The sequence below is a fragment of the Polyodon spathula genome, chromosome 2 (assembly GCF_017654505.1).
Source record: "Polyodon spathula isolate WHYD16114869_AA chromosome 2, ASM1765450v1, whole genome shotgun sequence".
Lineage (NCBI taxonomy): Eukaryota > Metazoa > Chordata > Actinopteri > Acipenseriformes > Polyodontidae > Polyodon > Polyodon spathula.
Genome location: NC_054535.1, coordinates 107,818,686 through 107,832,228, shown reverse-complemented (window position 1 = coordinate 107,832,228; position 13,543 = coordinate 107,818,686). Strand labels below are relative to the sequence as shown.

Below are 13,543 nucleotides of genomic sequence, written 5' to 3'. Positions count from 1 at the left end.
CAGCAAGAATAACTGAACCAATTCATTATGAAGCCCATTGTACAGCAGAAAAGTTGGACAGCTGCAATTAAGAATAAATCTCCTCTGCCACTCGCTGAAAGACTCCAATTTGTGTAGACAAGATGAAGTAGGGTGCATGTAAATCCCACTGCCATTATCAAACCGGGGTAAAATTAATGCCTTAGCAACAATAACCTTAGCAACAATAACATGACTTTGTACATTAAAACACTTGCAAGGAACTGCAGCGGATCCCGGACCTGCCTGCGTGCAGCTCGGCTGTGCAGGCCCCATGCACACCTCCCCAATGTTAATGTGCTGTCAAATGAAACACTCGATTATTATTAACTCATTGACCCGACACGGGCTGCCTGAAATACTAACCATCGGGATAGAGGAGGGTTCACAGCACTGGGAGGTTCACTCATGGAACAAACGCATTAAATAAAGACATTCAGAAATAGTGTTTGAAATTCATAAAGCGTGTGATTCAAGATAAACAATGGAGGTGTATTTGTAGGACTCTAATCAAATATATAACAAGTAAATACCCATGAATAAATTCTGGAAACACATTCAAGTCTTAGCCAAATGTTTGGACGAGAAGTCTTTATCACTGGCTTTTGAAAAGAGACTCCAAGCAGACACAATGAAAAACTGTCTGGTTCACCACACCCCCCTTGTTGGGAACTCATCTGTTTACTCTTGTTTTATATATAACCAGTGATTAAATTCTGTGAAATTTCATACAACTAACAAAAAATAAATAAGTGCCGCACTGATCTTGACACTCTACAGGGACCCCCTGAGAAACAATGTCAGGGCAACTCCCATTGAGATGAGTGAGTGGCAGTCACAGATCAGCGAGCATGTTCCTGAGCCTCCTCTCAGGACTCCAGGGCGACACCCTTCCTGGGGTTCAGACCTAGGTCATGGCTTGCCCTGCTATGGGACTGACAGCTCATGCTTAAGTCACTGTTACTCCTTCCACTCAATGTAATGTAGACTCTTATTTTATTTTTTTTTGCAGATGCTTAGTTTTGGTTTTCCAAAGTTACATATCCTGCTGCCATGTCTATAATATAAACCAGAGTTTGACTGACACTTTGCTGCAAACGTGTGTGCTGAACTACTTTGCTATTCATGTTTTCTGTGTAGAGCTGAAGACTTTAAAAGTTATAACGTGACTCAGTTTCTCATAGTCACAGAATTACCTTGGGGATATGAAGTATTTGATGCAGGAATTCAGGGTAGAATTTTTAATGGTCGCTTGGCGCTTTTCAGGAGCGGAAAATGTCCCTAAGCCCCAGGGCTCCCTATACACTGACTCAATTTAGACAAATGCTTGTACAAGAAGTCTTTATGTAGTATGTTATAAATACCACAGAGACTTCCTGTTGAAACCTGTGTCTAATTTTATCACTACATTCCATTTTAGTACAACTATATACCATATGATTGAGTGTTTTGAGTTACAGAGCGGCGAAAAATTGCAGCTCCTCACTCGACAGACTAAAGGATTGTTCCCTCTCAACCAATATTAATCATTGGGAGTCAAGAAGGGATGGAAATGTAGCAATTCCCAGGAAACAGCCAAACAGTTTAAAGGCTATTTCCCTAGATTTCCCTTAAAACAGTATTCTCAGATGTTAAATTAGCCCATTGATCAGTGTGTTGGTGGGCTGCTTCTCATTAATGTCTCCTTTGCCTCAGATAATAGACGTCCCACATTTGATTTTATGCCTCTCTCCCCAGAAGATGTTTTGACAGCCCAGAATAAAAAAAGTTATAATAAGCCTCCAGCACATCTATATGGCATAGACTCAATCTGGGTCTCCTTAGAAATCTCTTAGAAGTGTGTGTTTGTGTGTGTGTGTGTGTGTATGTGATCTATTTTAGAGAACTTTTGTTGGATTGGAAACCTGCCATTGTTCGACCCTGTTTGTAAATGGGGATAAATCACTTGGCTTTTATTCAGATAGTCTGTAGCTGAAGCAGTATAAATGCATGCTGAGATGGAGCACCTAGTTTTCTCGCCAGATTATTTTGGTTCAGTTAGTCAGCTTCTATCACCTCATATCTGACTGCATTGCTACAGTCTTGGGATACTGCTCTGCGGTGCTTGGTGACGCAGCAGGCCAAGGGGTTTGTTTCATCAACCTATAAGATGGCGTAATAATTTACTGCTTGATTTTAACAGCACCGGCCTGCACCCGAACTACATCAGTCACCTGAAAGTGGTTATCCTGGGATTACCCTTCAATGTGCTGCATTCCCTACTACAGTAAAGAGTAAAAAACTGAAACAAAAAGCAAGTCTATGTAAGGTGTTGTTCCACTTTCCTGCTAAAGACATATGTAATGTAAGCTGGGTTAGTGTCTTTACATTACTAAGTGAAAGCACCATCTTGTGCACAGCAGTGGATTGCCAGCTAAACACAAATGGCAGATCCCTCGATGGTGCTGGCTCTTCTTTAGAAATGGCAGATCCCTAGATGGTGCTGTCTCTTTACTTCTTTAGAAATGGCAGATCCCTCGATGGTGCCGGCTCTTCTTTAGAAATGGCAGATCCCTAGATGGTTCTGTCTCTTCTTTAGAAATGGCAGATCCCTCGATGGTGCCGGCTCTTTACTTCTTTAGAAATGGCAGATCCCTCGATGGTGCCGGCTCTTTACTTCTTTAGAAATGGCAGATCCCTCGATGGTGCCGGCTCTTTACTTCTTTAGAAATGGCAGATCCCTAGATGGTGCTGGCTCTTCTTTAGAAATGGCAGATCCCTCGATGGTGCTGGCTCTTCTTTAGAAATGGCAGATCCCTAGATGGTGCTGGCTCTTCTTTAGAAATGTCAGATCCCTCGATGGTGCTGTCTCTTTACTTCTTTAGAAATGGCAGATCCCTTGATGGTGCTGGCTCTTCTTTAGAAATGGCAGATCCCTAGATGGTGCTGGCTCTTTACTTCTTTAGAAATGGCAGATCCCTTGATGGTGCTGGCTCTTCTTTAGAAATGGCAGATCCCTCGATGGTGCTGGCTCTTCTTTAGAAATGGCAGATCCCTAGATGGTGCTGGCTCTTCTTTAGAAATGGCAGATCCCTCGATGGTGCTGGCTCTTCTTTAGAAATGGCAGATCCCTCGATGGTGCTGGCTCTTCTTTAGAAATGGCAGATCCCTAGATGGTGCTGGCTCTTCTTTAGAAATGTCAGATCCCTCGATGGTGCTGTCTCTTTACTTCTTTAGAAATGGCAGATCCCTTGATGGTGCTGGCTCTTCTTTAGAAATGGCAGATCCCTAGATGGTGCTGGCTCTTTACTTCTTTAGAAATGGCAGATCCCTTGATGGTGCTGGCTCTTCTTTAGAAATGGCCGATCCCTCGATGGTGCCGGCTCTTTACTTCTTTAGAAATGGCAGATCCCTTGATGGTGCTGGCTCTTCTTTAGAAATGGCAGATCCCTTGATGGTGCTGGCTCTTCTTTAGAAATGGCAGATCCCTAGATGGTGCTGGCATATTTATGGCAAGCGATTAGAACTAAAGGTCAGCTCCTGATCTCAGGCGAAAGCAGCTTAACATAGACTGAAAACACGTGATTGCAATCTTCATAAAGAATGGGACAGAGAAAAAACCTCAATTAGAATAATGATTTTGGAAGCTACTTGCTCTATAATTAATTATGATTTACTTGGTTGCTTGTGTGCTTGCTTACTAGATTATAACAGTTTATATATCCCTGGATATGAAAAAAACACATAACACAACATCAATACATTAATAAATAAATACATAACTAAATAACTAAATAACTAAATGCCCACCATATTCTGATGGCAGGCCCTCCAAGGCATCACAGAGAATAATCTGCAGACTGTGAGTGCCTTGCAGTATATTCCTTTATTTTCTCTACCTAGCAAGAGACAGATTGACATTGCGAAACAGTATAATATTCTTTTACATTCCATCGCTGTTATAAAAGTTCCCCACAGCAAAAGTGTAATACAACTCAATGACAGCATGCTAAAATAAATGGAAGCATTGTAAAGCACAAAGAGGTCTGGTAAAGCATAGGGAAGCATTGCAAAGCACAGAGAGGTCTGGTAAAGCATAGGGAAGCATTGTAAAGCACAGAGAGGTCTGGTAAAGCTTAGAGAAGCATTGTAAAGCACAGAGAGGTCTGGTAAAGAAAGATAGAAAGGTTTGCCTATTGCTTTTCTGGCTGATAATTGTGGTGCTGTAGTATGTACTGCACTGGGTGGGGAACTTGGGTGGTCTACTTTTTTCTATTGCCTCCAGTAGCCTTTACATGGGATATTTGTCCAAGCAATTCAAATCTGAACAGAAATGCACATACATGGCTCTTTGTCTTTAAGCTTCAATTAACCAATCGATTACCCAGTCTGCCTAATTAACCACTCTATAGAGAAGGTGCTGTGCATTCCCCTTCCCTAGCTGTGCAGCAGTCTCCACCCCTTTCACACTGGCATGCATTACCCAGGTCAGAACCTACACACATGTCATGTGGGTCAACTGCACGATTTCACACTGCTTTTCATAAAGCCGGGTTGACCTGGGTGACAGACGCAAGCACACAGTGGGTGTATCAATGCCCCGGAAGCAGCTTGTTACGGACGCTTCCATCCAAGCGTCTCTGGATTGAACCGTCGGCCCAGATGTTGACTAGAGCAAACGTTTCTTTATCCCTGCTGCAATCTGGCTCATGGTGTGTCAAAAATATGGCTAAACAGAATAAACAAAAACATTCTTTGTGGACGTGAAACCTTCACACAGGCGTGGCTGTTTGTTATTTCGCCTGTTTAAGAATAGCCGTCAAGCATTTTGTCTTGCTCAACCCGGGTTAAAGCGTGTCGACCCACATGCTGAGGGGGGTCGCTGGGACCTGGGTCAACCCGGGTACGACCCAGGTACGTGGTTTCACACTAGGCGGGATTGCGACCTGGGTAGCCAGTGCCAGTGTGAAAGGGGCTTTAATCAGGGAGGTACAGCCAATGTTGGCACTTCCTACCTAAACACAGTGAAACTGCTTAAAAGAATCACAGGAAAATTGAATTTATTGCTGTGACAGAAAGACAATGATTCTTGGTGGTAAATCTCCCTCCCGACCTGTGAGTGCGCTAAGTAACGGGAACAGAGTACTCTGGACGACTTGGCCTGACACTTTGTTCTGAGGGTTAAAAGGTAGTCGGTCATGTAGAAAAGAGATGGTTTCCATACACTAACTAATTGACCCAGAAGCGGCTGCAATCGTTTATCAAGGGGTCATGAGTGACGGTATAAATAGAGGATGAAGCGATGTATCTGTTCCTTTGTTTTGGTTTATGTAAAGTGACCTGGAAGGACCTGTGTTCTGGTTTATGGAAAGTGACCCGGAAGGACCTGTGTTTTGTGTATCAGTATCGTGAGTGTTTGTTTGTTATGTCTATTTGTTGTTTACCATCACTAGACAGCTAACATGTTCCTTAGCTGTCGCCAGAGGCCAGCACAAACCCAGGACAGCGCTGCACTGTATCACAATAAACTGGATTAGCACCAGTAGCACTAATTCACGCAGCAGATGTGTGTATGTGTTTTGTGTGGGTGTATAATAAAAACAGGACTATTACTTGCAGGGCAAACCAGGGGATTATAAATTAAGAAACACGCGCAGTTGTATTGCTTACTGTTTGTTTTGCTGTCAGGCACAAAAAAAGACACAAAAAAAGATAATTAAACAAACTTTGCACCTGGATTATAATTGTCTGTCTGTTCATTGATCTCCTGCACCTGATCACCCACTTTGCCACAATTGCATATTGTAATCAGAAGTTGCATTCTCCTCGCTCTTCATGTAACAGAGCAGCTACCACACCCTCACAAGGGAACATCTTACCCACTGCACAAAAAAGCTAGGCTGGTTTGCACGAACAGTTACAGAGTTTTTAACCCAAATGGCAGTGTATGTTACATTGAAGCAATACTTTAAAAAAAAAAAAAAAAAAAGATATATTGAATCAACAACTTACTGTGTGTGATAAAATTCACCTAAACTTTTTATAAATTGTGTTGTGTGAATGAATACATTTCAAGCAGTGTTTGTTCAAATATTCCGATATAAAAATCTAAACAGAGAACTACCTCCTCGGCTTTCACTGTCGGCTGGTTTCACCTGGATGGGCCTGTTCATCTGAAAAACAAACGAGAGAGCCGCTGTGTTAGAGTCTGCTTGCAAAGGAGTAGGCCACCTGTATCAACAGCAACAGCTTCAGGACTGCAGTCTGTCAGCCTGTCATAACAACAATGACTTGCACATTTTAATCTCCCAGAACACAGTATGTGTGTCTGCTGGCTTCTGTGTGGAGGGCTGCTCTTTACCCACACACACACTGCATTTACTACAACAGTCGACATTTGAAATTATTACACTACATTTAAACCACAGTAAAAAGCCCTGGAGTCTAACACTAATACTAAACTTAGTAAATGACAAGTGCTTGGACTAAAAGTCTTTCTCTATGTGTTTTAGTCGAAACACTTAGTATTTCTGAATTTACCACACTGAGTGCTCTGTGGTTATGGATAGTCTAACCACACTGGCTATTGCTCTCTGTTGTACAGTCTGTTCAGATGGGGTGCCCCACTCAACTCCACCAAGGGTTATAGCTTGATGTGGTATCTGATTTGCACAACTCAACAAATAAATACCCCTAATCCATCTTTACTGCATCACTGACATATCTATTGATTTTTCTTGATTTATTTTGTTTCTTGTCTGCATCCACCTCTTGTTCCATGACTATCTGTATTTATATATATACACAGTATATATAGCTATATCTATCTATATATCTATATCTATCTATCTATCTATATATATATATATATATATATATATATATATATATATATATATATATATATATATATATATATATAATATAAGAGATATAGATATATATATATATAGATATATATATATACATATACATACACACAGTATATATACACACACACACACACACACACACACACTGCATGTAGGTGTGTGCTAGAAGGATTATTTGCTTTAGAATAAGAAATCTTCATTGGAGTCAGTGCAAAGTCCTGATGAACACTATACACAAACATATGTGTGTGTGAGAGAGAGTGTGTGAGCGTGTGCGTGTGTGCGAGTCTGGGTGATCTTTGTATGCATCACAACCAATAAAGGGCACGACTCAACCTTTCACCAAAGCCGTTTACCTCCTCATCATCATCGCTTAAGCCTGGGCACACGCTGCTCAATAATTGATGAGAGTTATGAAAAAGTTAGTGCCATTAAATGTTTAATAATGCCAATTGCACTGAAGATGGATAGTGGTGAGCGAGCGAGCGATGTGGGGATATTAGCTGGAATGCAATTAAAATAAGCTCTTTCAGCCTGCCTCTTCTCCTAATCCCGATACCCCCTCCCACCCCCCACTTCCCAGCTGTCTCAGCTGAGGTATGACCTCTCACCCCTGGCATTTTCTGTGCCTCCTGCTGCCAGCGCATTGCTTGTGTTGCGAGACGCGACCTTCTCGGATCGAGCTGAAGAAAGCACACGAGGGGGGTGCAGACAGGAGCACAGGCTTTAGGTAGAAGCTGGGAGATTTAATTAAAATGGATTTTAATTACGCTTCAGCAAAGGTCAGTGAGAGAGGGGAGCATGCGATAGAGAGAGAGAGCGAGAGACAGCCTTATTCAATTCTGTATCTCACATTGCTTTAACCTCTTAGAGGCTGGCTCCTAGGAGGTTGAAAAGTTATTCCCGAATTATATATATACATTCACGTACACAGGCTCTGAAAATGAAGAGCCACAGTTTTAAACCAAAGAATCAATACAATGAGAAATAATAAGTAGTGGACAGCAGCCCAATGCACCAACATCCACAATGCAGTTCTTACTGTCGAAGTAACTGTGTGTGGCTCACAATTCATTGTACCAAATGAAGACACTGATAAAGTCCAGAAAGCGGCTCCCAGAAATGGGTGATATTTTGTTAAACACAAGCTTTGTTAAGTTGCTGCAGTGTACTACATGCTGTACAGTTGCCCATGCTTGCTTCATGACTTTGCAGTGCACATGCAGTACCTTGTCCCTGTTTAACATACTCGTTTCACAATGCTATTTTAGAGTACGCAGTTTTCCTACACTCTGCTGTAAACTTTCATAAAGATTACTGAAGTGAACAAAACTCTTAATGGCACTACAATATCAACTACTATCTCCCCATCACAGAGAGTAGCAGCAGCGGTCACTGATGGAATTTGGGAGGAAGAAACCTGTAACGAAAAATAGGAAGAACTTATAACACCAGTAACATACAGTATAACACCAGGAGTAGCAATACGATGTTGCAAAGTGGCCTTGCAATACCAGTGTCTGGTGACCCATCCCATTGAGGTACCACATGGGAGGCCATTCTATCTACGGTTACTTCATACTCTTCTAATGTGCAGCTGACAATTGCACCTTGATGCTACAGAACTGTTAAAGATCGATTGAGGTTGTTAGGATTTGTCGAGACAAATAAGGTAATTTAAAAGGGTGACGGGTGGGGGTTAAAAATGAGACAGGGACGTGCCGAACAGGCATTACTCATCCCTGATAGCCCGTCTGTTTCACAGCCCCTGGCGGACAGAGTCCCACCAGAGACAGGCAGCTGTCTGCGCTGAGCTGAGCTGAGGAGGAGGAGCAGCTAGCCCAGCTTAATCAGATGCAGATCCGCAATAATACCCAGGAAAAGCGAAGCCTAATTCCCTGCTTGATCCAATCAAGTCCTACCTGGGCTTTGTGAAGGGTTTATTAACGAGCCGATAAGCTGTCCCAGATAAAAAGAATCTGGGCTCTCTCCACTGGGCAGGGATCAGAGGCTCTGCCTGCCACCAGATTATTGTAAAGCTATGCAAATATGCAGCCTCTCGGAGGATGATAATAAGAGGAGAGAAGCTTATTATTCTCTGCTTACCATCTCATATACCGGCACACCAAGGCCAAGGTGAGCGGCAGCTTGTGGCTGGGAAATAGAAACCATTATCTGAACCAGAACAGATCCTTCATGCTTTGCAGACTACGCTGTATGTGTTTAGGCCTGACAACTTCAAATCTCCTAGGCTGAAAATGAATAAATATGGGCTTTAGTAAACTGCACAAGACCTCATCAGCAGAAGCTGGAAGCAATCTCCGCAACGCTACAGAGAAACGGAAGAATTCAATTGCATATCCGTTATTCCTCACTGATGTCTTCTTTATAATGAAAGCAATAATACCCTAACAATAATAATCACAATGGTCAGTAATGTTTGATAATTCCTGGGTGTGTCCCTCACTGACCAGGAGGGGTAAAAGTCCAGTGCTCTAATGACATACAGAAAGAACTGCAAAAAAAAGAGAGACATACATCTATTGAGTCTTAGCTCAGTGTGAGCAAATTGTTTTCCACAGTTGTAAATGTACAGTGTCAGGAGCACACTGATACTGAAGTGTCAGGTTCCCTGTTGATAAGCCAGTGTCCATCACCGACCCGTGGCACTACCCGTCATCAATTAAGAGTTTTCAGAGTTAGTTACTTCTCTAATAAAGAATGGATCCCTGCACTACCCAGTGTGTCGGGAGCTGAGCTGAGTGAGTTTTCCAGTCCGCTTCTCCCCAGCTAATCAATGACAGCCGCTGAGAGACTCTGCAGCACTGTCCCAACAGAAAAGGTTAATGAAGGTTTCGGAAGTGGCAGTGTTGGACTCGTCTGGGGAGGCACACCCCCGTCCTCCTGGATCATTAAGCACTAATTAGGCTTGGAGAGTCAATAGAGACCCCTCCCCTCCCACGCGGAAGCAGAAAAAGAGACAAGGCAAACGGCACAGCAAGAGTGAATGAGCAGTGCTGAAAAGTCTTTGTCAAAGAAAGAAAACAAGGAAAAGAAAGACGTCTTCACGGTGAGGACCAGTGTGTCTATCTTTACAGAATCATCGATCAGATTTTCTTTCCCGTGTTTTATTTTATTACAATCTTCATGCAGAACGGCAAACTCAAATGTTATTCACTGTGCCAGTATGTGCCAAGCCACTGCACACTAGACAGGGCTGCATCAGAGGCATGACCACGCTGTGTCAGGTACACAGAGCTTTGAGATGTACAGGCATTTATTAAGAGCTGATATTACCACAAGCATGTGTGGATGAGCTGCATTTATTGAATGGAACCCCCACACCACCCCGTCAGGTTTGATTAGCTTTATCAATTCACTCTCTAATTGATGTCACAAGTTTGTTTTTTCACTACTGTGTGATGTACCTTTATGTGCATTCTGCTGGACTTTCAATCAAAACTGATCCAGCACATTGCTGTCTGAAGAATTATCCATGAGCTGCAATACTGAGAGTCTAGGTATTCTTCTTCCCTCTTCCATAGAACTTGCTGGAGTAACACTGGAGTTACACTACAGGTTTTTTTTTTTAATTTTAAAAAGTATTTTGGCTACAGTGCCCCCCCCCCCCACACCAAAATCAACACAGCCAGATCCATTTAATATTGAGATATTCCAGGGTGTGTGAAATGCATTGATGAATAGAATTCATGCATTCCTTCCCAGCTCCATGTGTTGTAATGCGGCTGACTTTTGAATGTTTTCTTTGATGTATTCTTTATTTTGGATCTCAGCTGTGGAAGGGGTTTCTGGGATCCATGCAGAGATAAACACGCCTCCTAATTGAGGGCTTCATCCATTTCGCTCGCAGCAACTGCTGCTAAGCAACAACAAAAACAACAACAACAACAACAACAACAACAAAACCCTTCATGTTTTATAGAGATACGTTATCAGTATTATCTTAGTGTTTTATTTCTGCTCTGTTTAATAGCCTATGCTGTGGGGGTTCTGTATTATTGCTTCTGTTTAGATCATTATTGCCATGTTTAGTAACTGATTCAGCAAAAACCACTCTTCTGAAAAGACTCCTCAAGGTGTGTGGAAGTTAGATCGGAAGCATATTGGTGTTGCACAGGCTTCGCCAACAGGCTTATGTGCACAGCACGAAACTATCCCCACCTACAGTGCAAAAAAACCCTGAAACACTCTCACAAACCATTCACAGCAAAGGCCACTAGATGGCAGCATGGAGCAAAGTAAAAAAACTATTTTACTGTGCTGGACTACCTGAAGGCCAGGAGCAGAGAGACTCCCTTCTGGCTGTGTTACTGCAATCAGTCATGCAGGATCACATTCATGCTTTAATACTCTTCGGGCTGCGCAGATGAAGAGGTTTCTGACTCCACTGGCTCTGAATGAGGCTGCTGGGCACCCCACCCTCTGATAGTGCCAGCGCACTGGCACACTTACAGAATGAGAGGATACACAGGGGTACAGTCCGCATGTCACAGTGTGAATAACACCTCTATAAATACCCTTCTGAAAGGTTAGCACGCTATCACTGCAGTTTACCCATGCTTTTCCCATGGTTATACTTTGCATTTACCAGTTTACCTTGGTTTGACATGTTAATTAATATGCTTTACGGTGATGTGGTTCACACTGATTGCCTATGCTTTAACCATTCTTTCACTGCTTTTATTATGGTAAACTTGTATAAGGGTACACAGATCCAAATGCAACAGATCTGATAAATAGATAAATAACATACTGTTTGTTTGTTCTTGTCTTTGGGAGTTGTTTGTCAATCCTGGATTCATTTTAGAATACACATGGCTTTTCAGCAAGTTAGCAAAATAAGTGTTGATCTAAACTGCATTGATTTAGGGGAGCTGACTGTACTGGAAATGAGATTAATACCTCAAGGTCACTTTGCAAATACAATTAATAATACATTATTACAGTATTGAGAGAAAACTGCAAAACAGCTGTGCAAATTTACAGCGAAAAAAAAAATTAGGAATCTAATTTAATAATTGTCAGTGAATCTAAATACTATATGAATCCCGCTGATGATTTCCTGAAGTTAGACCCCTGTTGTTAACATCACAGAATACAGTAGGAACACAGAGAGAAGAGGTTAGTGCTGGAGCAGGTTTTAGTTTCTGCCAGCCTCACACAAAGCTTCCCCGCACCGTTGCAAATAAATCATGGAATTGCAACTGCACAGGTGCTCTGCGTTTCAAGTCATCCCACTCATTACTGTAAGGCAGGCTGTGCCAATGGAGCACTGTCAGAACCTCTTAATCAGTCACTCCTCCAGTGCTTAAACCACACTGCTGCTCAGATTGTCTGAGAGAGGTCTCATTCATTACTCCAGCGCAGTGTCAGCCTCATATCCTTGTCTGGGTTTTACATCAACCCCCTCTGTCATAATGTTAATGATTCAAGAAGCTCCGAGAAATTCACTGGGAGCTTCAACTAAAAACAACTTCTGCTGATTATGCTTTCAAAAAAAAAAAAGTGGGAATGTTTTCATTTGAAGTAGTCTTGTAAAAAAGCAGCGCTCCATTTTTCATTGCACCTTGGGGGGGGGGAATGTAATAAAGTGCCATAATTAGATGGTTTTAATGCAGTTGCAGCTGGCATGCCTCCAGAGTTCTTGATGTTTTAAAATGATCGGGTTCCAGATGAAGGAGATGCACCTGAGTTAACAGGGGCTTCGGTGTCTTATTGATTTGAAGGGGAGCGGGGCTAGCTGTCCGCTTCATTCTGCCGCTATAGAAGATGCACAGTATCTTCTACAGCGGTGTGGATACCAGTCCTCTGTGTACCTCTCGTATGGCGCCCATTGTTATGCCCAATTGCAATACATGGAGCTTCCAGGCTGATACAATAGGCTCACCTGTAATCATATCAGCCAATCATATCAGTGCATACAGAACTGTAAACAACACAGGCAGGGTACAAAGATGGAAGTGGCAGCACTGGAAACCTCTGATCAAAGTGGCCTGCTTTTAAAATGAAAAGAAATTCAGGGAGCATTTATCAGAGGGAGGAGCCAAGCTTTACAATTGTTGTTGGATGTTTTGAGAGCCATAATCTCTGATGACTCTGCTGACTGGTTACCCAACAATGGTTGAGTAGATACTAACTGACAGAAATCGAGTCATTATTATATTATTATATTACAGAGTCTCCGAGGATCCTGGACCGTCTCAGTGAAGCTCAGCGACTGCAGCTCGAGTTCTGCTCCTCTCCTGCCGCAGTCAACGATGTGTCATCTCCCTGCTCCCAGGCCTGAATTCTCACAAGTTCATTTCATCAGCACACAGCGTCCATTGGAGGTGGCACTGAATATACTGGGATCAGCTCTTTCAGTCAATAAGTTATGGAGGAGTGATAGGGAATGGGAGGCTGTCACATATCTTTGATGTGTTTCGCGCAGTCGTCTTGCCTGCTGTCATACATATTAATGGAGCCTCTCCCTTTTTCTGCCTGTCTCAACCTTTATCTTCCCCTCTCTCTCTCTCTCTCTCTCTCTCTCTCTCTCTCTCTCTCTCTCTCACACACACACACTTCTAGACTATCTCCTTCATTTGCTCTTTTTATGTTCCTCATGCTGCTTTTTCTTCTACTTTATTTTATCATTTTTACTTTCTTAAAGTTCT

General features: G+C 42.5%; 1 protein-coding gene across 4 annotated transcripts in view; it reads right to left on the bottom strand.

Annotated features, from left to right (window-relative positions):
* The window catches only part of LOC121306952 (CUGBP Elav-like family member 4), a 257,276-nt gene that overhangs the window by 101,443 nt on the left and 142,290 nt on the right, over positions 1–13,543 (bottom strand). For all 4 annotated transcript variants that reach the window (XM_041239007.1, XM_041238979.1, XM_041238996.1 and 1 more), the window contains exon 3: positions 6,122–6,170. In XM_041239007.1, coding sequence (XP_041094941.1) covers positions 6,122–6,170 — 49 coding nt within the window. The remainder of the gene's footprint in view (positions 1–6,121; positions 6,171–13,543) is intronic.